General features: G+C 45.7%; 1 protein-coding gene across 20 annotated transcripts in view; it reads left to right on the forward strand.

The window, feature by feature from the left end:
- The window catches only part of CACNA1B (calcium voltage-gated channel subunit alpha1 B), a 504,183-nt gene that overhangs the window by 299,542 nt on the left and 183,435 nt on the right, over window positions 1–21,206 (forward strand). For all 20 annotated transcript variants that reach the window (XM_034793506.1, XM_034793514.1, XM_034793505.1 and 17 more), the window contains 2 exons: window positions 376–465; window positions 5,845–6,054. In XM_034793506.1, the coding sequence (XP_034649397.1) occupies window positions 376–465; window positions 5,845–6,054 (300 nt within the window). The remainder of the gene's footprint in view (window positions 1–375; window positions 466–5,844; window positions 6,055–21,206) is intronic.

Consider the following 21,206-nt stretch of genomic DNA (forward strand, 5'->3'; position numbering starts at 1 on the left):
ATAAATATCACTCCGGAAGCTGTGCTGAAATGAACAACGGTGGCAGTGCCCTGCCTCCGAGCTCTAAGAAGCTACCGGATATTTTTCTTTCCCGCTGTCTTTTCTTGCCATTTCAGTCGCATTGAGACGTGGGTGGACAGAAGTCCTGCCTGGCAAACTTTCAAGATTTAGAAGGTTAAATAAATAATGACCCTGACATCAAAGCAAGCAGAGGCCACCGTACCAAGCTGGAGGTTGATCCATTTGCTACGGCTTATCCATGTATGGCAGCTTTTAGTTGGCATTGGGAAGGAAATACAGGCCCCGGCGAGTGAGAGGTGGAGAGAGGATCGACTACACAATGTTTATGGTGCTTTTTTTTTAATTTGCATGCAGTGTTGAAAAGAGCTACAATAAAGAAGAGCAAAAACGACCTGATTCATGCTGAAGAGGGGGAGGACCATTTCACAGACATTTGCTCCGTTGGTGAGTACTGGCCCAGCATTCTCTGGCGGTGTTAAGAACTCGGGCAAAGCGCTTTCGTGTCACACTCCTCTGAGCCTTTCCTTCGTTTCAACAGACTGCACTTAATTGCTGGAACCCAGGGACATTTCAGCATCTGGTCCTTAACCAGTGTGCAAGGGAGTGGGAGAGGAGCCAGGAGCTCTCCTCCACCCTTCTGCGCTCCTGCTTGAGAGCCAGATACAATCCCAGTCCTTGCCCTTACAGAGCCCTTGGAGGAGTCGTTCCTGCATCAGGCACAATGACTCTGGGACTCCTTCTTGGGGAATGCTCCTCCATCCATACACCACCCGCTGCGTCAGGCTGGGCCTTAAAGTGCTCTCTAGCCTCATCTGTTGTGGGGAGGCGAGGGAATGGACAACAATCCAAGCCCATAAGTGAACAGTGTTCCCTGTTGGACACATGGCTGACTTCTTTAGAGAATGGCTTATATTCTGGATGGGCCCAGGGAAACCCTGGACTGGACGTCTCTGCTAGTTCTATAACCTTTGCCCTAGCAATGTCTCTTGTTGCAGATCTCCACATTGTTAAGCCAGATGTGGAGATGAAGGGCTGCGCACAGATGGTCACCCCATGCTCACATGCATAAATCAGGTGCAGCGTGCACCATTATATACCTGCCCCAGATCCTTTCCGTGACCACAGCATCTTCCAATACGTAAAGCAGGAATGTGATAGGGTCCAGAAACCCTACTTGCTTTCCAGAAAGCGGGAATGAATTCTCTGCTTAGACCTCACACAGGTGGACTGGGTGGACTGATGAGACAGGGTCTGCAAGCTTAGGCAGCTCTCTGCTGCTTGAGCACCAGCAGAGGGGAAGACCTTTGAGATGGTAAATTTCCACCTCCAGTGGTGGCCAGGCTGGACTATAGCCCCAAGCTGCGAACATGTCCTGATTATTTTCTGGTGAGGTATTATTTTCTGGTAAATCATTTTGCCCTCTCCCCTCTAACTGTCCTGAATGAATCCCCTGGGAAGAAACTTTGCTGAGTGTGTCTTGATTTTAGTTTGCTGCTAAAGCAACAGCTGCTCTCAGCCAGCTTCTAATGCATTACCAAGCTCCCACAGACACTGAGGAGCAGCAGATCATGAGCTTTTCATGATGCCCATTGAAAATGGAAGCATAAGTGGTACCTGTCCATGTGCACGTACAAATGCGAATGCACCGTGCACGCTCACTTCCACTCTTTGAAAATTTGGCACTTAACGGGCTGAGGGCTTGTCAACACGGCAAGTGACTGCGTGGCAAACCAGGGTGTGAATCTAGAGCACCCTAGCTTGCCCCACAGTAACGTCCCATGTGGTCGCTGCTATAGCGCAGTGAAAATCCTGAAGTGCGGCTTGGCATACAACTAATTGAAAGTACAATGAGCCAAGCTGCACTCTGGGACTTTCACTCAGGGCGGGCTCTAGGCACCAACAAAACAAGCAGGTGCTTGGGGCGGCACATTTCTAGGGGCGGCATTCTGGCGCCGGCCATCATAGGCACTGACTCCATGGCATGGAGAAAAAGTGCCCCCGCTGCCCCAGCTCGCCTCTGCTCCGCCTCCACCTGCTCCCCTGAGCGCGCCACCACCGCTCCGCTTCTCCGCCCTCCCTGCCAGGCTTGCCGGGCGCAAAACAGCTGTTTCACACAGCAAGGCTGTGAGGGAGGAGAAGCCGAGTGGCGGGGCGCTCAGGGGAGGCGGCGGTGGTGGAGCGGAGGTGAGCTGGAGCAGGGAGCAGTTCCTCTACACCCCCGTTACTTCCTGCGTCCCCCCATCCAGCTCACCTCCGCTCCACCTGCTCCCCTGAACGCGTCGCTGCTCCGCTTCTCCCCCCCTCACCTGAGAGGGAGGGGGGAGAAGCTGAGCGGCGGTGTGCCCGGGGGAGCAGACGGAGCGGAAGTGAGCTAGGGCGGGGGGGGGGGGGGGACCACGGGGGAAGAGGGGGGGGGGAAATGCGGCCCCCCTGGGGGAGAAGGGGGGGCCGGGGATTTGGGGCGGGGCACGAAAAAAAGGGGGGGAGGCCAAATTTTTTTTTTGCTTGGGGCGGCAAAAATCCTAGAGCCGGCCCTGCTTTCACTCTGCTGTTGCGTTGTCCACATGGGATGCTACTGCACAACAAGCTGGTGTCCTGTAGAATCACACCATGGCTCGCTGTGCGGTTACTTGCTGTGTAGACAGGATTCAAAGGTTTGGGTTTTCTTAACTGAGCAGCGGATCATTCCAGGTGAGTGCTGTACAGCGCATTGGTGTGACTCTGTAACCCACCATCACAGCCCCAGGAATCCACCCAGATTAGCCACAAAGCAGTTGAACCGTTCAACCTGCTGAAACTAGTAAGAAAGTTTTGCTGCTGGAGAAATCAGAGCATCATTGTGTGTGGGGGGGGCCGGGGGTGAGGTGGAGTTGCTGTGTGGGTGTCAGGAGGTCCACACTGCTACAGCATTCGCTTATTGCCACGGTGATCTATAGGGAGCTTTTAATCCATTTCTAAGTCCTCTTGGGCTCCAGGAACTTGTGCCACATGAGCAGTTCTCTGCATCTAGCGCCTCACACAGCAGATCTGATGGAAGCAGCAGCACTTGCACTCATGGATAATCTGATGCTGAACAGAGACCCATCTATTGAGTGTATGGTCAGGAAAATACCTGCACTGCCCCCTTTTCTGTATGACTGGTTCCCCCTGTTGGGGAGTGTGTGTTTAGTAAAGCAGGGCACGCGGTGGAGAAGAAGAAACAAATACAGCAGCGAAAACTAAAAGTGCTGCAGGCTGTGGAAGAGATATTTTATCCTCCTGAAATGCATGAAACTCTGCATATCATACATAATCGAAACATACTGGGGTTTATGGACAAAGTGCGGATTTAATGTGGGTTTTTTCTAATATTTTCCTTATGCTACAGTAACATCTCTCTCTGATGTGACTTAAAGGCCCTAGAAGAACTAACAATCTAATTACAAAGGGTGATGTAAATGTGCTGACCAGTGCAATAGTTGCACTGATGAGCCTCTTGCCAGCTGTTACCTGCACAAGTGGCTTTGTAATTCAATTAAAAGTGCCTCCAGGTACCTTATAGCCACATTAGAAAGCGGTATAACAATAAACATCAGTCACGGTGCGCTTTCGGAAAGAATAGTTTAATCCACACTTTCATTTTCTCCCTTCTCTTTGGGTTCTTTCTGTGCTGATAAAACCATAATGGTAGATCCTGGCTGCCTTATGATAGGAACATTAGGTGCTGGAATGGAGACATTAGCACTGGAATATCCAGCCATTTCAGCACTCTGACTGCCTAATGTCGGGTGTGGTTTTCCAAGGAAAGGGCAAAATTCTGCTCAGAGGCATGTGGCAAATCTGTATTCTCTTATTGGTCCAAATACCACTCTGATTTACGCTGGGCTGGGTTCACTTCAGAGAAGTTACTCCAGCTTCAGACCAGTTGAACTGAATGCAGAATTTAGTTATCTCAGAGCGGTGTCCATATGAAGAGCGGTCGGGATGTAAGCGTAGTGGGAATAGCCATGTGCAGATCTCCTGGGCAGCCTTGCCAGCAGAGGTTTGCCAGAGGTTTCTGAGAGGTCTGTATTTACAGAATAACATCAGAACTCGGACACAGCTTTCTTCTTGGCCTCGGGTTAATTCTGTTGCCTTGAAGGGCAATAGAAACCATGAGAAATTCTTCAGCACGGAAGGAACTGTTATAAAACGAATAGCACACCAGACATTTCTAGAGTGCCCATCCCTGTAGGGTGGACACTTTAATCTAGAACACCGTTCTTCTTTCAAGTATCTATCTTTTAAACATCTGACTCTTTTGATTAATGGAGATATCCCATCTCCTAGAACTGGAAGGGACCTTGAAAGGTCATCGAGTCCAGCCCCCTGCCTTCACTAGCAGGACCAAGTACTCATTTTCCCCCAGATCCCCAAGTGGCCCCCTCAAGGATTGAACTCACAACCCTGGGTTTAGCAGGCCAATGCTCAAACCACTGAGCTATCCCTCTTAATCTTAATCAGGGTTTCAGACAAGATGTGAAATGCAGCCATGAGAGGCAGACCAAATGCCCTAGAGCACTGAGGTCAGATCCTGCCCTGTGCTGTGCGGGCGGAGGAGGTGAGAGAGGGATGTAGGGAGCCTTTTCCCGCAGCACAAGCCCTGGGGCAGGATCTGTGCCACGCAGGATATTGGGAGGAGACATTGGCTAGCACTTCCCAGCTTCAAGGGGATTCCGGCTGCCAGGCTCAGGGGTGGGTCTGAGGCTCTGCCCCATCCAGCTAGCCAGCGCCTGGGCTGCTGGGAGCAGAAGGCACTAGCTGAGGTTGTATCTTTCTCCTTTCTGAAGGAGAGATAAAGAGAGCTCAGCATTACTTGCCTGCGCCCAGGCCAGTGCAGTGATGGGGGGCAGGGAAGCGATCATGTACCTTCTCGGTCCCAGCATTCCAGACCGCCAGCGCTGGATTGCACAGGGAGATGCACACCATGCTGTGACTCGCATTGTGGAGCCACAGGGTGCCTGCAGCCAGCTCCGCGACACTCGGGCTAGCTGGCGGGGGTGAGGGGGTTCGACTCGTGTCACAGATAACCGAGTAAGTGCCGTGCTGCCCATAGCTTTAACCTGGCCAGTCAGAGCTCAGGATTTAAGAGATGAGCTAGGATTTTTGACGTTATTTACAGGGGCTGCAGGGCCGGCTTTAGGCCAATTCCCCCAATTTCCCCGAATCGGGCCCCACGCCTAAGGGGCCCCGTGCCCTAAAGAAGAGCACCTAACTTAGGCACTTTTTAAATTTTTTTACTCACCTGGCGGCGGTCCGGGTCTTCAGTGGCACGGCGGCGGCGGGTCCTTCACTCGCTCCGGGTCTTCCGCGGCCTTTCGGGGGCGGGTCCTTCAGTGCCGCAGAAAACCCGGAGCGAGTGAAGGACCCGCCCCCGAAGTGACGCTGAAGACCCAGACCGCCACCGGGTATTCGAATCAGGCCCCGCATTTCCTAAAGCCGACCCTGAGGGGCCGGGTGCCTAATTCACTTGGAAAGGCAATGGGAGCTGAGCATCTGACACCATTAGGCTCTTTTCAAATCCAAGTGTTAATCCATTGGGATGGTCTGGGCAAATCGGTGTCTCTTGCAGCTCATTGTAAATATGGCCATGTTTGTGCATAGCTGCATTTCCAGAGAGGGGGGAGGTTCTTGGGTTCGGATCCTCAAAGATATTTGGGCACCTAACTCTCAGTCATTTCTGTTAGGCATCTACATACTTTTGAGGATCTGGGCCCTTTGTGGTTGTGATTTCAAGTTTCCCCCTCCCCCATTATCTTCCTGATTTTAGTCTGATGATAATCCCTTGTGTCCTCCAATGCCCAGGGTCTCCGTTTGCCCGGGCCAGTCTAAAGAGCGGAAAGAATGAGAGCTCCTCGTATTTCCGGAGGAAGGAGAAGATGTTCCGGTTCTTCATCCGGCGCATGGTGAAAGCACAAAGCTTCTACTGGATCGTCCTGTGTGTCGTCACCCTGAACACTCTGTGCGTCGCCATGGTGCATTATGACCAGCCGGAGGGGCTCACCACTGCTTTGTGTAAGTGTCCGGGATCAGAGCCATGTTCCATCCGGTCCTCCCGTTCCTGAGTGCTCTGAGCACTAGCCCCACGCAGCCTTGAGGGCTTTTTGTAACTTCTTATGCCCCATGCAGGAGTTTCACAAATAAATTACTAAGTGGCTCCAAGAAACACCAGAGAAAATGGACAATGTGCTATAAAAAAACAGCCCAAGACACATCTTTGACTTGTACTGGTCAGCCACAAACTTAGTGAACATCGCAGGAGGATTTTTTGGGGGGCTTGTGGATTGGGGAAAAAAACATTTACTGGGGTCCCTCCCAGCAGCTTTATAAGTTTCTCGAGCTGTCTTCATCTGCAGCTGTCCAGAGAACCTCACAATTCAACCCCCACCCAGGAGATGTATAGCTTGTTCTCACATTTTCCCTAAGTTCAATACACTAGGCCATTTTTTATAGTAAAACATATGAAGATAATATAGACCCTGAAGCCCACTTGATATCAACTTGTGCAATGGACAGTTCCACTTAATAGAAACATTATTCCCTGCACCAAAACATTTTACACTAATTCAGTCCAATTGTGCCAATGAATAGCAAACCCTCTCTGAACATGCACTTGTACAGAAAGTGGCTTTCCATGAGAGCACTTGCCTTAATAAGCCAGGTGTGGCCAATGAGGAGAAATGTAATAGTACCCTCCAGCGAATCACACTGTGAAAATATGTCCAGTACACATATAAGCAATAACACAGGACAGATCGGTGATGATATCATATGCCTCCGCATGTTAGATGTGTTTCAGGCCGATGCCTTTGGTCACCCATTAGTATGGGCATCCAGACACTGTATAAAGGCCCTTGGAGTGTTATTGCTTTTTGAAAGTGTGTAATGTTGTTTTATTTTGTAATGAATAGCCAATGAATCCTGCTTTCTGCAATTAGATCATTTATACAGTTAAACTCTTCCTCAGCTGATCGCCTTCTTGCTTTCACTGCCCTCCCCCCCTCCTTTTTTTTTTTTTTTTACAAAAGTAAGAGCGGCCCTGCTCATCTAAAGGTTGCAAGATTTGACCCAAAACCTCCCGAGAAATTGCAGTTTGGATAAACTGAGAATTTAACATACAATGACAATGAATTCCGGGCACCATCAATTTCTCCCTGAGAGGTTGGGGAGGGTTGAGTTTATTATGGGGTGGAATAACAGAGTTGCATTGTCTGTATCAGGGGGTAGCCGTGTTAGTCTGTATCTACAAAAACAACAAGGAGTCTGGTGGCACCTTAAAGACTAACAGATTTATTTGGGCATAAGCTTTCGTGGGTAAAAACCTCACTTCTTCAGATGCATAGAGTGAAAGTTACAGATGCAGGCATTATATACTGACACATGGAGAGCAGGGAGTTACTTCGCAAGTGGAGAACCAGTGTTGACAGGGCCAATTCAATCAGGGTGGATGTAGTCCACTCCCAATAATAGATGAGGAGGTGTCAATTCCAGGAGAGGAAAAGCTGCTTCTGTAGTGAGCCAGCCACTCCCAGTCCCTATTCAAGCCCAGATTAATGGTGTTGAATTTGCAAATGAATTTTAGTTCTGATGTTTCTCTTTGAAGTCTGTTTCTGAAGTTTTTTTGTTCAAGGATAGTAACTTTTAAATCTGTAATAGAATGACCAGGGAGATTGAAGTGTTCACTTACTGGCTTATGTATGTTACCATTCCCGATGTCCGATTTGTGTCCATTTATTCTTTTGCGGAGGGACTGTCCGGTTTGGCCAATGTACATGGCAGAGGGGCATTGCTGGCACATGATGGCATATATGACATTAGTGGATGTGCAGGTGAATGAGCCCTTGATGTTGTGGCTGATGTGGTTGGGTCCTCTGATGCTGTTGCCAGAGTAGATATGGGGACAGAGTAGGCAACGAGGTTTGCTACAGGGATAGGTTCCTGGGTTGGTGTTTCTGTGGTGTGGTGTGTAGTTGCTGGTGAGTATTTGCTTCAGGTTGGGGGGTTGTCTGTAAGCGAGGACTGGCCTGCCTCCCAAGGTCTGTGAGAGTGAGGGATCATTTTCCAGGATAGGTTGTAGATCGTGGATAATGCACTGGAGAGGTTTTAGCTGGGGGCTGTATGTGATGGCCAGTGGTGTTCTGTTATTGTCCTTGTTGGGCCTGTCCTGTAGTAGGTGATTTCTGGGTACCCGTCTTGCTCTGTCAATCTGTTTCCTCACTTCCCCAGGTGGGTATTGTAGTTTTACGAATGCTTGAAAAAGATCTTGTAGGTGTTTGTCTCTGTCTGAGGGGTTGGAGCAAATTCGGTTGTATCTTAGGTCTTGGCTGTAGACAATGGATCGTGTGATGTGTCCAGGATGGAAGCTGGAGGCATGTAGGTACGTATAGCGGTCAGTAGGTTTCCGGTATAGGGTGGTGTTTGTGACCATCACTTATTTGTACTGTAGTGTCCAGGAAGTGGATCTCTTGTGTGGACTGGTCCAGGCTGAGGTTGATGGTGGGGTGGAAATTGTTGAAGTCCAGGTGGAATTCTTCAAGGGCCTCCTTTCCGTGGGTCCATATGATGAAGATGTCATCAATGTAGCGCAAGTAGAGGAGGGGCACTAGGGGACGAGAGCTGAGGAAGCATTGTTCTAAGTCAGCCATAAAAATGTTGGCATACTGTGGGGCCATGCAGGTACCCATAGCAGTGCCACTGACTTGAAGGTATAAGTTGTCCCCAAATCTGAAGTGGTTGTGGGTGAGGACAAAGTCACAAAGCTCAGCCACCAGGCTTGCTGTGGCCTCATCAGGGATACTGTTCCTGACAGCTTGTAGTCCATCCTCATGTGGAATATTGGTATAAAGTGCTTCTACATCCATGGTGGCCAGGATGGTGTTTTCAGGAAGAACATCAATGCATTGTAGTTTCCTCAGGAAGTCGGTGGTGTCTCGAAGATAGCTGGGAGTGCTGGTAGCCTAGGGTCTGAGGAGAGAGTCCAAATAGCCAGATAATCCTGCTGTCAGAGTGCCAATGCCTTAGATGATGGGGCGTCCAGGGTTTCCGGGTTTATGGATCTTGGGTAGCAGATAGAATACCCCTGGTCGGGGTTCTGGGGGTGTGTCCATGTAGATTTGTTCCCGTACTGTAGCTGGGAATTTCTTGAGCAGATGGTGTAGTTTCTTTTGGTATTCCTCAGTGGGATCAGAGGATAGTGGCCTGTAGAATGTGGTCTTGGAGAGTTGCCTGGCAGCCTCCTGTTCATAATCTGACCTGTTCATTATGACTACAGCACCTCCTTTGTCAGCCCCTTTGATAATAATGTCAGAGTTGTTTCTGAGGCTGTGGATGGCATTGCGTTCTGTACGGCTGAGGTTATGGGACAAGTGATGTTGTTTGTTCACAATTTCAGCCTGTACACGTCTGCGGAAACACTCTATGTAGAGGTCCAGTCTGTCATTTCGACCGTCAGGAGGAGTCCACACAGAGTTCTTCTTCTTGTAGTGTTGGTAGGAGGGTTCCTGTGGGTCAGTGCACTGTTCAGTGGTGCGTTGAAAATATTCCTTGAGTCGGAGACGACGAAAGTAGGCTTCCAGATCACCGCAGAACTGTATCATGTTCGTGGGGATGGTGGGACAAAGAATTCAAGTCAGATGGCTAGACATTGAATAGAAGATGATGTGTTTTAAAACCTAGCACAGAGTCAAAGCAACTGCTGAGCAGAAGGTCAGTTGTAAGGCCCTGATTCTGGCCTCATAATGGTTTAAAGATACGGTCAGTGAAGATATACCGGTGTAAAATGTTTGTGAGGGAAATTGTAGTCAGATCCTTGAAGTTTAGTTCTGTGACAGCAGAGCTCATGGATAACATGAATGTGATGGTAGTAATGGGGTCTTAGACTCCAACAATTTAGAGAGTTAAACAGCATTTCCATATCCTGTAATTGAGTTCGCCCACGTACTGTTCTGTCCCCATCCTAGAGTCCCTCTCTGCAGAGGGACATTGTGAAAATGACGCCGTATGTCAGACTGGTCAAATTGCATGATGCACTTTCCAAGCTTTCCCTATGTCTTTGGAGCCCTTGTCCCCAATCCTGCTCCAACTGACGTCCCCTGCAAAACTCACATTGGGATCAGGCCCCAGATCTTCAGCTCTTAGGGTGACATTTTCAGAAGAGCTCAGCGTGCACGTGCAGACAAACATCGCACAGCAAGCACACGCTTACTATCCATGTAGAACCTATTGGTGAACACTAAAAGTTCCTTAGTGCGCTGCAGGATTCACGCGGACAGTTAGTGTGCAGTATGCGGACGTGCTGTAAATCTGTATCCCGGCTTGCTGTGCACTAACTGTTCATTTAGACAAGCCCAGCATGTTGGGTGCTAATCTCGCTATATGCATCAAAATGGGAACTGCTGAATGCGGAGCACTTTTGAAAATTTGGCCCCCCGGTTGTGCAGGCTGCACCTTTGGAAACCTGGCCCTTAGTGTGCTGCAGTTTCTTGTATTAGTGTGGAGATCAGAGAAGCTGGAGGTGGACTCTCGGTACAGTTTGATCTGCTTCATGCTTCTGGGGCTCAGTCCGGCAAGGTAATAAGTACACTGGCCCGGACTAACAGATCAGTTAAGCAGTTGCTTGATTTTAAGCATGAGTAGTCCCATTGGGTGAAATCCTGGGCCCGTTAAAGTCAATGACAAAATTCCGTTCGACTTCAATGGGGCCTGGACTTCACCCACTGAGTTTAATGGGGCTGCTTAAAGTTAAGCATGTGCTTAAGTGCTTTGCCGGATTGGGCCAGAATGCTCAGCATCTTGAATGATCGAGCCCTTGTGCCAATATATGGATTATCGATTCGTGGGTCATGGGCACATTTTTCCAAACCAGAAAAAAATAAATGAAATAAGATGTGTAAAACAGAATAACTTAGGAACTAAGTCTTCCTATCTTAAAATAATAAAAAAAAAGATTAACTTTTGAAGTCTTTCCTTTCCCACGGGCTAAAAGGGTGAAGCTACGGGTTACTGTGTCTTCAAAGAGCTCCTGCTAATATTTACTAAAATATTTAATAATACCAGGTAACTGAAAGCTATAATGAGGGTTGGGTGAAAAGGAGAAAAAAGTCCTTTCAACTCTTCTGCTCTCTCAGGATTTAGAGGGAAAATAGAAACAGACGACACAGGCAATCAGTCCTGCCCATTCTTTTTCTGAATTAAACAGCAGAAATAATAGATTAGAGTAGCAAACAGGGCCGGCTCCAGGCACCAGCTTCTCAAGCAGGTGCTTGGGGCGGCCGCTCCGGAGGGGGGCGGCAGGTCCAGGTATTCGGCGGCAATTTGGCGGATGGTCCCTCACTCCACCTGGGAGTGAAGGACCTCCCGCTGAATTGCCGCTGCAGATCACGATCGCGGCTTTTTTTGTTTTGTTTTGTTTTGTTTGTTTTTTGTTTTTGTTTTGGCTGCTTGGGGCGGCCAAAATCCTGGAGCCAGCCCTGGTAGCAAAGCAATTAGAAATGTCAGGTTTAGGATTTCTTCTCCAATTGGAAGTAAATGGCTAGAAAAATGTTTTTAAGTCTTTCATTCTAACCAGAAGATTTCCAAGTTTGCTTTCTGGAACTGTAGAAATGCAGTAACATTTCTGAGGGAATGTTTAAATAGGAATGTGAGCTGAAATCCATTTCATTTTGATATCCAAGCTCGCATTGAAGGAATGTTCATGTTAACGGGAATTAAAGATGCATTTCCTAGTGGGGAGAAAAAAAATCTAGGATAAAGGTGAGAAGTTAAGGAGGCAATATGGGGGCCAACTTATCTCAATGGGGGCAATATGGGGCACACTCCCACCCCACTGAAATGCGCACTTTGCCACGACAGCAGTAACTGTCGAGAGGAGGAGTCTACCAGAAATGACAGAGGCCAATTGATTAATGATTTTAGATCACTTAGTTCTGGGTTCCCAACTTGAGACACGTTCAAGCGGCCTGATTTTCAGAAATTCCCCAACTCCTGCTCTCTGAAAACCAGGCTCCTTTGCGGAGTCTGAAATCGAGCACCCAGAAATGGAAACACCCAAAACCACAAGATGCTTTTGAAAATCTTGACCGGGTGCTCTAATCTGTGTATTCAGGATGCTACCCAACTGGGAATCACTGTTGACCCCTGTGATTGATTGATTTTCAATAGGAACAGCAGAGAAATTCTTTTCTCAGTCACATCTGTTCCTTGACTCTAAATATTCAGTAACTTTCCAACCAGAGATGCTGTTTCTTCTTTCTGTCCTATATAGTTTTCTGTGGTTTGCACGATCATTTCCTATGACACCTTCATTCTACCATTTGCAGGCCAGAGATCTTTCTATAGTTTCCCATGCCCACAAATACATCCCTGGGTGGTGCTAAGGAAACACCGGTGGAAATGGGCCACATGCTCTTAGAAACAGCAGCCTGACACATTCTTGGCATGGGACTGTAGAAATTAGAGGTGGGTCCCAAGCCAAAACTCTAGATCTGAACACCCACAGACTTGGTGGCTGTTCCGATCCATGCATGAGCTTTGCGTCTCTAGCCTCTCTCTAGTTAGAATATTATAAGCTGTGTAGACTGGTAGATGGGGATTGGTCCTGCTTTGAGCAGGGGATTGGACTAGATGACCTCCTGAGGTCCCTTCCAACCCTGATATTCTATGATTCTATGATTGATTCTATGATTGGTGACAATCAGAGAAAAGGAGCCTTGGACATGGAGAATGAACCTCAGCCGTAGGAATTCTAAGAGCAAGTGTCATAGCTTGTAATTCTAGCCTCATTTCATAGGCTGGAGAAGACGATGTTTCAATTAAGGAAGGGTACAGTGGTTAGATGAACCTGAATCTTGAGATGAAATTCCAGCTGAGCTCAGATCCAACATTTTCTAAAGTTCAAATAAGCCTGGTTAACTCCTTGTTCATAATTTTAATTTGCTTTTGCACCTCCTGTCTTTGGCTGAGACCAGTAGCAGGAGTGCCACCATGCTGTGTGCAGTATTTCCAGCCCGTCATTTTCAGACCAAAGAGCTCCAAAATGATTAACGAACCCTGCTCTTCCTTTAAGACAGATCAAAGCTTCAGAAATGCAGATAGAAACTTTTCCAAATGTTAGGGGTGATCAGATCTGGTGTTTTTATTTAGGCCTGTCTCTGCACTGAACCATAGACACTCTAATTATCCCTACGTCTAATGGTGAATGAACCCTGGACGTAACAGGGTTATATCGAAGAGTGTCAGTGACACTGAATGAGATTCCACAAAACCAGGAGATTTGAAATATCTCAGTGAAACACACAGCAAAATCCTTCGCCACAATAGTGAGAGGTTTTAAAAACCATCCTTAAGATTAATCCACGAGTGAGCCTCTCTGTAAAGGAGTGAGACTTGGAAGGCCTGATGTAGAACACGAGAAATGTAACCGCCTCTAATTATATTGTTTCCTGGAGGGCACTTGTAATTGAACTTGAAAGGAGTCTTGTGAACTGCAATGGGCAGGAGTCCGAGGAGTGAAGTCAAGCCTGGGAGGGTCTGCAGCACCTTGAAACTCAACCAGGCACCTTCTAATTCAAGTATAGCTGTCCCTCTGGGAAGCATTTAATTACATTACAAATATATTTTACTTAATGAATAGATGGTGAGAGCCTTTGGGTCTGCATTGATTTTCCCCCACCCCTGTTCTTTTAACTTTCGTGTTATTGAAATGCTCTGATTAACTTTCTCTGCTTGATATTTCCTATTGTCTCCACTGCTTTGAAACAGGAACTGTAGGAGCTTTAAGAAATTAATTGGAGTATTTGTTTAGTTTCACTTTTGTTTAGTAGCATCTGTGTTCTGTGAATTCTTTGGACCCAGGTCCTCAGTGAATAGCAGCAGATATCCATATGCCCCCCGGAATCAATGGTCCACTGGAGAAACAGCCATTCCCTCCGGCATGCAACTGGGTGACTGAGCAACAAAATGGCACATGAAAGTCAATGTTCATAAATGCAAAATAGTGCATATTGGAAAACGTAATCTCAACTATTCATACAAAATGATGGGGTCTAAATTAGCTGTTGCCACTTAAGAATTAGATCTTAGAGTCATTGTGGCCATATCTCTGAAAACATGCACTCAATGTGAAGTAGCAGTCAAAAAAGCTAACAAAATGTTAGGAACCACTTGGAAAGGGATAGATAATAAAATAGCAAATATCATAATGCCACTATATAAATCCTTGGTATGACTGCACCTTGAAGACTGTGTGCAGTTTTCATCACCTCATCTCAAAAAAGATATGTTAGAAATGGAAAAGGTACAGAGAAGAGCAACAAAAATGATTAAGGGAATGGGGCAGCTTCCATATGAGGAGAGATTAAAAAGACTAGGATTATGTAGCGTGGAAAAAAGATAACTAAGAACATAAGAATGGCCATACTGGGTCAGACCAAAGGTCCATCTAGCCCATTATGCCAGGTGCCCCAGAGGACATGAACAGAACAGAATCATCAAGTGATCCATCCCCTGTCGCTCATTCCCAGTTTTTGGCAAACAAAGAGGCTAGGGACACCATCCCTGCCCATCCTGGCTAATAGCCATTGGTGGACCTATCCTCCATCAATTTATCTAGTTCTTTTTTTGAACCCTGTTATAGTCTTGGCCTTCATAACATCCTCTGGCAAGGAGTTCCACAGGTTGACTCTGCATCGTGTGAAAAAATACTTCCTTTTGTTTTAAACCTGCTGCCTATTAATTTCATTTGGTGACCCCTAGTTCTTGTTCTTCTTAAAGAAGGAGTAAATAACACTTCCTTATTTACGTTCTCCACACGAGTCATGATTTTATAGACTTCAATCATATCCCCCCTTAGTCATCTTTTTTCCAAGCTGAAAAGTCCCAGTCTTATTAATCTCTCCTTGTACGGAAACCGTTCCATACCCCTAATCATTTTTGTTGCCATTTTCTGAATCTTTTCCAATTCTAATATATCTTTTTTTGAGATGGGGCGACCACATCTGCATGCAGTATTCAAGATGTGAGCGTACCATGGATTTATAGAGAGGCAATATGATATTTTCTATCTTATTATCTGTCCCTTTCCTAATGGTTCCTAACATTCTTGTTGTTTTTTTGACTGCTGCTGCACATTGAGCCAATGTTTTCAGAGAACCATCCATGATGACTCCAAGATCTCTTTCTTGAGTGGTAACAACTAATTTAGACCCCATCATTTTATATGTACAGTTGGGATTATGTTTTCCAACATGCATTACTTTGCATTTATCAACATTGAATTTCATCGGCCATTTTGTTGCCCAGTCACCCAGTTTTGAGAGATCCTTTTGTAACTCTTTGCACTCTGCTTTGGACTTACCTATCTTGAGTAGTTTTGTATCATCTGCAAATTTTGCCACCTCACTGTTTACCGCTTTTTTCAGATCATTTATGAATATGTTGAATAGGACTGGGCCCAGTACAGACCCCTGGGAGACACCACTATTTACCTCTCTCCATTCTGAAAACTGATAATTTATTCCTACCCTTTGTTTCCTATCTTTTAACCAGTTACCAATCCATGAGAGGACCTTCCCTCTTATCCCATGACTGCTTACTTTGTTTAAGAGCCTTTGGTGAGGGACCTTGTCAAAGGCTTTCTGAAAATCTAAGTACACTATATCCACTGGATCCCCCTTGTACACATGCTTGTTGACCCCTTCAAAGAATTCTAGTAGATTGGTGAGGCATGATTTCCCTTTACAAAAACCATGTTGACCCTTCCCCAACAAATTATGTTGTTGAAATTATGTTGTGTCTGAAAATTTTGTTCTTTACTATAGTTTCAACCAGTTTGCCTGGTACTGAAATCAGGCTTACAGGCCTGTGGTTGCCAGGATCTCCTCTGGACCCCTTTTTAAAAATCGGTGTTATATTGGCTATCCTCCAGTCATTTGGTATAGAAACTGATTTAAATGATAGGTTACAGACCGCAGTTAGTAGTTCTGCAATTTCACATTTGAGTTCCTTCAGAACTCTTGGGTGAATACCATCTGGTCCTGATGACTTATTACTGTTTAGTTTATCAATTTGTTCCAAAACCTCCTCTAATGACACCACAATCTAGGACAGTTCCTCAGATTTGTCAGCTAAAAAGAATGACTCAGGTTTGGGAATCTACCTCACATCCTCAGCCATGAAGACCGATGCAAAGAATTCATTTAGTTTCTCCGCAATGGCCTTATCGTCCTTGAGTGCTCGTTTAGCATCTCGATTGGGGAAATGTGATAGAGGTCTATATGATAGAGTTCGATAAAATCTATAAAATCATGACTGGTATGGAGAAAGTGAATAAGGAAGTGTTATTTACTCCTTCACATAACACAAGAATCAGGGGTCTCCCAATGAAATTAATAGGCAGCAGGTTTAAAACAAACAAAAGGAAGTATTTCTTCACACAACGCACAGTCAAACTGTGGAACTCATTGCCAGGGAATGTTGTGAAGGCCAAAAGTATAACTTGGTTCAAAAAAGAATGAGAGCCTAGCCTAGATGGTCAGCGATGCAACCCCATGCTGTGGGTGTCCCTAAGCCTCTGACTGCCAGATCCTGGGACCCGATGGCAGGGGATGGATCACTTAATGATTGCACTATTCTGTTCATTCCTTTTGAAGCATCTGGCATTGGCCACTGTTGGAAGACAAGATACTGGGCTAGCTGGACCATTGGTCTGACCCAGTATGGCCGTTCTGATGTTCTTACGTTATGAAGAGATCTGGAGTAGGCACTGGAACTTTTTGGATGTTTGTGGAACATTTTCCAATTTTTCTCCTCTGCAGAGAAAGCTGGTCAGTGTCACACAATTCTATAAATATTATGGGTCTGCTATGCAGGTTCTCTTCTTCAAAGTGCAGACCTTTGTTTAGTGGCCTAGATGAAATAGGTTGCAGTTCCCAGTGGACAGGTTTGCTTCATACAATCACCCACCATCACTGTTTGCGTTAATTGCCACTGTCACTGGCATTTTCAAGAGGAAGAGATTTCTGATCGCTGACAACTCTTTAATCTAGCACAAAAAGGCATCATGAGAGTTAGTGGCTTGAAGCTGCTGTTAGATAAAGTCAGAATAAAAACAAGGCACGTGTTTTCAGTGAGGGTAATTAACCATTGGAACAACTTGTTTAGGCATGTGGTAGAGTTTCCATCACTTGCAGTCATTAAATGAAGACTGGATGCCTTTCTAAAAGAGATGCTACAGCTCAACCAGAAATCATGGGCTTGACGCAGAAGTTCTGTGAGATTCTATGGCCTGTGTTATGTAGGAGATCAGAAAAGATGATCTCAGTTATCCATAGAATCATAGAATATCAGGGTTGGAAGGGACCTCAGGAGGTCATCTAGTCCAACCCCCTGCTCAAAGCAGGACTTAACCCCCCCAAAATATATCGAGATATACCTATCACATAGAACTGGAAGGGACCCTGAAAGGTCATTGAGGCCAGCCCCCTGCCTTCACTAGCATCCCAGCCTTAAAATCTATACGTCTATGAAAGAAGACCGAGGAACTAATGGACCATAGAGACTGAACTGTCCTTTCACTTCTCTAGGTAAGTTTGGCTGGGCAGCGTGCAGGGAAGTCTCACGTTGCTGCTGTCCATGTTGTTGTTTGGCTCCCACCAATGGAGATTGACATTCTCCAGGACTGTCCATCTAATACCTCACATCTTCCCTCAATACGCTTTACGAATGAAATTTTTTTTTAAAAGGCTGAACAAAAACATTATTACTACTACTATTATTTTTTGGGAACTAGGGAACTCGATCAAGATATTTGGGCCATCACGGTCTAAGAACTCATCTCGTCTGTTTTCTTTTGTGCACTACAGTGTGCTTAACCAAATGCATTATGCAATTAGTTTCTTGATGGTATCGTATTTGCCTTTGAAGTAGAGGCCCAGCTCCCTCTGGATATAAATATGCAACATTTGCAATCGAAAGAAAAAGGGTTTCTGAAACACGCATGTTTATTTATGTCTGCTGATTATTTCAAGCCCGTCTCTTCAAGAAGAGAGCGAGGTTTGGACTTGGGGCTCTTTTCCTGGTTAGAGGTTTCCACACGGGGAAGAGCAAATAAACCTGATAGTAGCATCCCCAACTCCTGCACCTAATGACATCAGACTTCCAGACAGTGCGGAAATGGAATTAATTTGTTGGTGATTGACAAAAAAGAGCCACTAACTACCTAATTCAGACATATGGGGCAAAATGATACCAGTGTGGCCTTTGCCAGCAGCATACATTTTAAATTAAATTAGACTATTTGTATCAAACTATTTTCCCTTTAAATTGAATTACAGAATGCTTCTGTTTAAGGGAGATTAAATTAAATTTAGGGCCTGAATACCAGGCGGTCCAAACAATGAAATTGCATTTTCAATTATATGGGCAGGACCATGTCAGAAGAAATCCTGTTTTGGATCCGTCAGCCAGAGAAGCTGATTCATTCTGAGTTGCTCTCGTACTCAAAGAGTTAAGTGCTTTCGTTTTTCTCTGCCTCCTTGCTTCCGCCCTTCCTTTATTGCCTGCATATGGCCTCTTGGTGCCAGGGCCCGTGGCAGCTGGCCACCGTTGAGACACTGCTGACACTGCCAGCTATGATCTCTGGAACCAGGTGCCACTGAGTCTAGTTCTGGACGCAAGGATCACTAGCTCTGAAACGACATTTGGTTTCTTCTCTCAGGGGTGCAAAGAGGAGATCTGGAGCAGGCACTCAACTTCTTAGCTGTTTCTCTGACTTTTACATCTGTTACTCCCATTTCTTGCCATGTACCTTAAAAAAGCCCAGATCGATCTGTCTGTCTGTCTGTCTATCCATCCAGCCAATCTGTGTTGTGTTTTTCTATATATGAATATCTAGAGTGCTAGATAGTTCTGAGCCCGTGGTAGGTTTATCTAGTGGGAAGGGCATTGGACTGGACTGAGACTCAGGAGACCTTGGTTCTATTCTGGGCTCTGCCACTGGCCTGCTGGGTGACCTTGGGCAAGTCACTGCCCCCTCTCTCTACCTCTAAAATGGGGATAATGATACTGACCTCCTTTGTAAAGTGCTTTGAGATCTACTGAGGAAAACCGCTATATAAGAGCTAGATATTAGAATACCTACATAGAAGGAGTCTCACACTGAGCCGGGACTTTTCTCCAGTGTGACTTCCTGGATCCATAGCTATTTTTAAAACTTTTGGGGTAAATTTGGTGCTCTTGAAAGCAAGAAACCAAGAGCTTTGCCTAGATAGAACAGGCATGTGGATACAAATTCCCTGACCTGGCCTGACCAGCAGCTACCCTTGCTGCTTCATATCTTGCCCCCTCATAAGTAGAGACTTCTGCCTGTTTCACAGCATGTGGTGGAACAAATATCCATGAGGAAAAAGAAGGATTCCACTAAACTCATTCCACTTATGTCCTGAAGGCCACATCCTTTGGTAGGGCCGAGTTCTGCTGAGAAGGGAACTGGAATTCTGTTAACGGGCTAAGGAGAGTTCAACTCACAAAGCTTAAAGGGCAGCTGTAGACAAAAGAGTGACTCTGTAAATATGACATGTGAGTTCCATATTCTATATCAGTTTTTATAATATTTTTACCACTGTTGCATACAAACACCTTCCAGCTGTGCAGTAAGCATCAAGATTAATATCTGTCATGTGGTTTGTTCTTCTCTCATCCTTTCCCCAGGAGGAGAACTGTGTGTGCAGTGGAGTGTTCTGTTTTGGTAGGGTTTTGTTTTTGATGTTGCTTTTAAAAAAATGTTCCCTGGTTACTCCTCCTCAGTGACCTCCAGATCCAAGCTGCTTGGTTTACGAAGCAAACGGTAGTTTTTTCTATAACTGCGACTCCTGCAAATTCAATCTGGGATTTGAAAAATCCAGCTGGATTTTTTTCTGCCCCTGATGTCATGATAGGTGATTAAAAACTTTCCAATCAAAAACATACCTGGCTGTTTTGTTGGTGATGCATGAGGCAGGTACCCAACGTGCTGTCTCCGAGCTGTGTAGGTTCTGCAGGGATAACAAAAGGAATCTGCTTTGAGTCAGTAGTAAAGTCAGCACCTTGGACACTGAATGCACACAGGGTGCAGGTCTCTTGAATTAGATGGTATCATTTTTACAGATGGTAAAATTTGCAAAAGCACCTAAATCTCATTTTCAAAAACACTTCTATCATTTAGGCACCTATGTTCCATTGACTTTCAATAGGACTTGGATTTCTAAGTGATTTAAGTGTGTTTGTGATTTAAATCACTTAGTTATCAAAGTGCCATTGAAAGTCAATGGAACTTAGGCACATAAGTGACATAGGCACTTTTGAAAATAGGACATAGATGCTTGTAAAAATTTTACTCATTGTCATTTTTAAGACCATAATCACACCTTGAAAAAGGTGATTTTTCAGCTATAGCATATCTGATTTAACCAATTATCTAAAGGGACTTAAAGGGACTCCTTGTTTGTGCTAGCAATACTTAGGATCACAGGTTTGTGCTAGGAATACTTAGGATCACATCTTTTTGCATATTTGAGCAAACTGGGTAAACTGCACATGAGACTGTTAGATGCAACCATTGGAAGAATTTATCAAGGGGCGTGGTGGATTCTCTATCCATGACCATTTTAAAATGAAGATTTGATGTCTTTCTAAAAGATCTGCTCTAGGAATTATTTGGGGAGAAGTTTTACAGGGGCGCTGGAACAATTTGTATAGTGGGGGTGCTGAGAGCCATTGAACCAAACTGTAAACCTTGTATAGAATGGAAACCACTTCAAGCCAAGGAGTGTGGCAGCACCCCTAGTTCCAGCACATATCATGCTTTATAGCCTGTGTTATACAGGAGGTCAGACTAGATGATCACAATGGTCCCTTTGGAATCTGTGAATCTACCACCCATTTGAAAGAGTGATTGACAGGTCTGTGTAATTGTACGTATGCAACATATTATGGGTGGAGTTCAGGGAGGCCTTTATAAACAGCCCCTCACAAACCTCTTTCTCAAAATGCTTTTCCTAGAAGTGGACAGGATTTCTCAAAGCTCACATACCTAACTTCCCACAGCAGAGCTGAAACTGCTTCCTTTGTGCTTCTTGTACGATGTGCCTCCCATACGTGTATGCGGAAATAATTGTGTGAAAGGGCACTAAAGC

Source organism: Trachemys scripta, chromosome 17, assembly GCF_013100865.1.
Source record: "Trachemys scripta elegans isolate TJP31775 chromosome 17, CAS_Tse_1.0, whole genome shotgun sequence".
Lineage (NCBI taxonomy): Eukaryota > Metazoa > Chordata > Testudines > Emydidae > Trachemys > Trachemys scripta.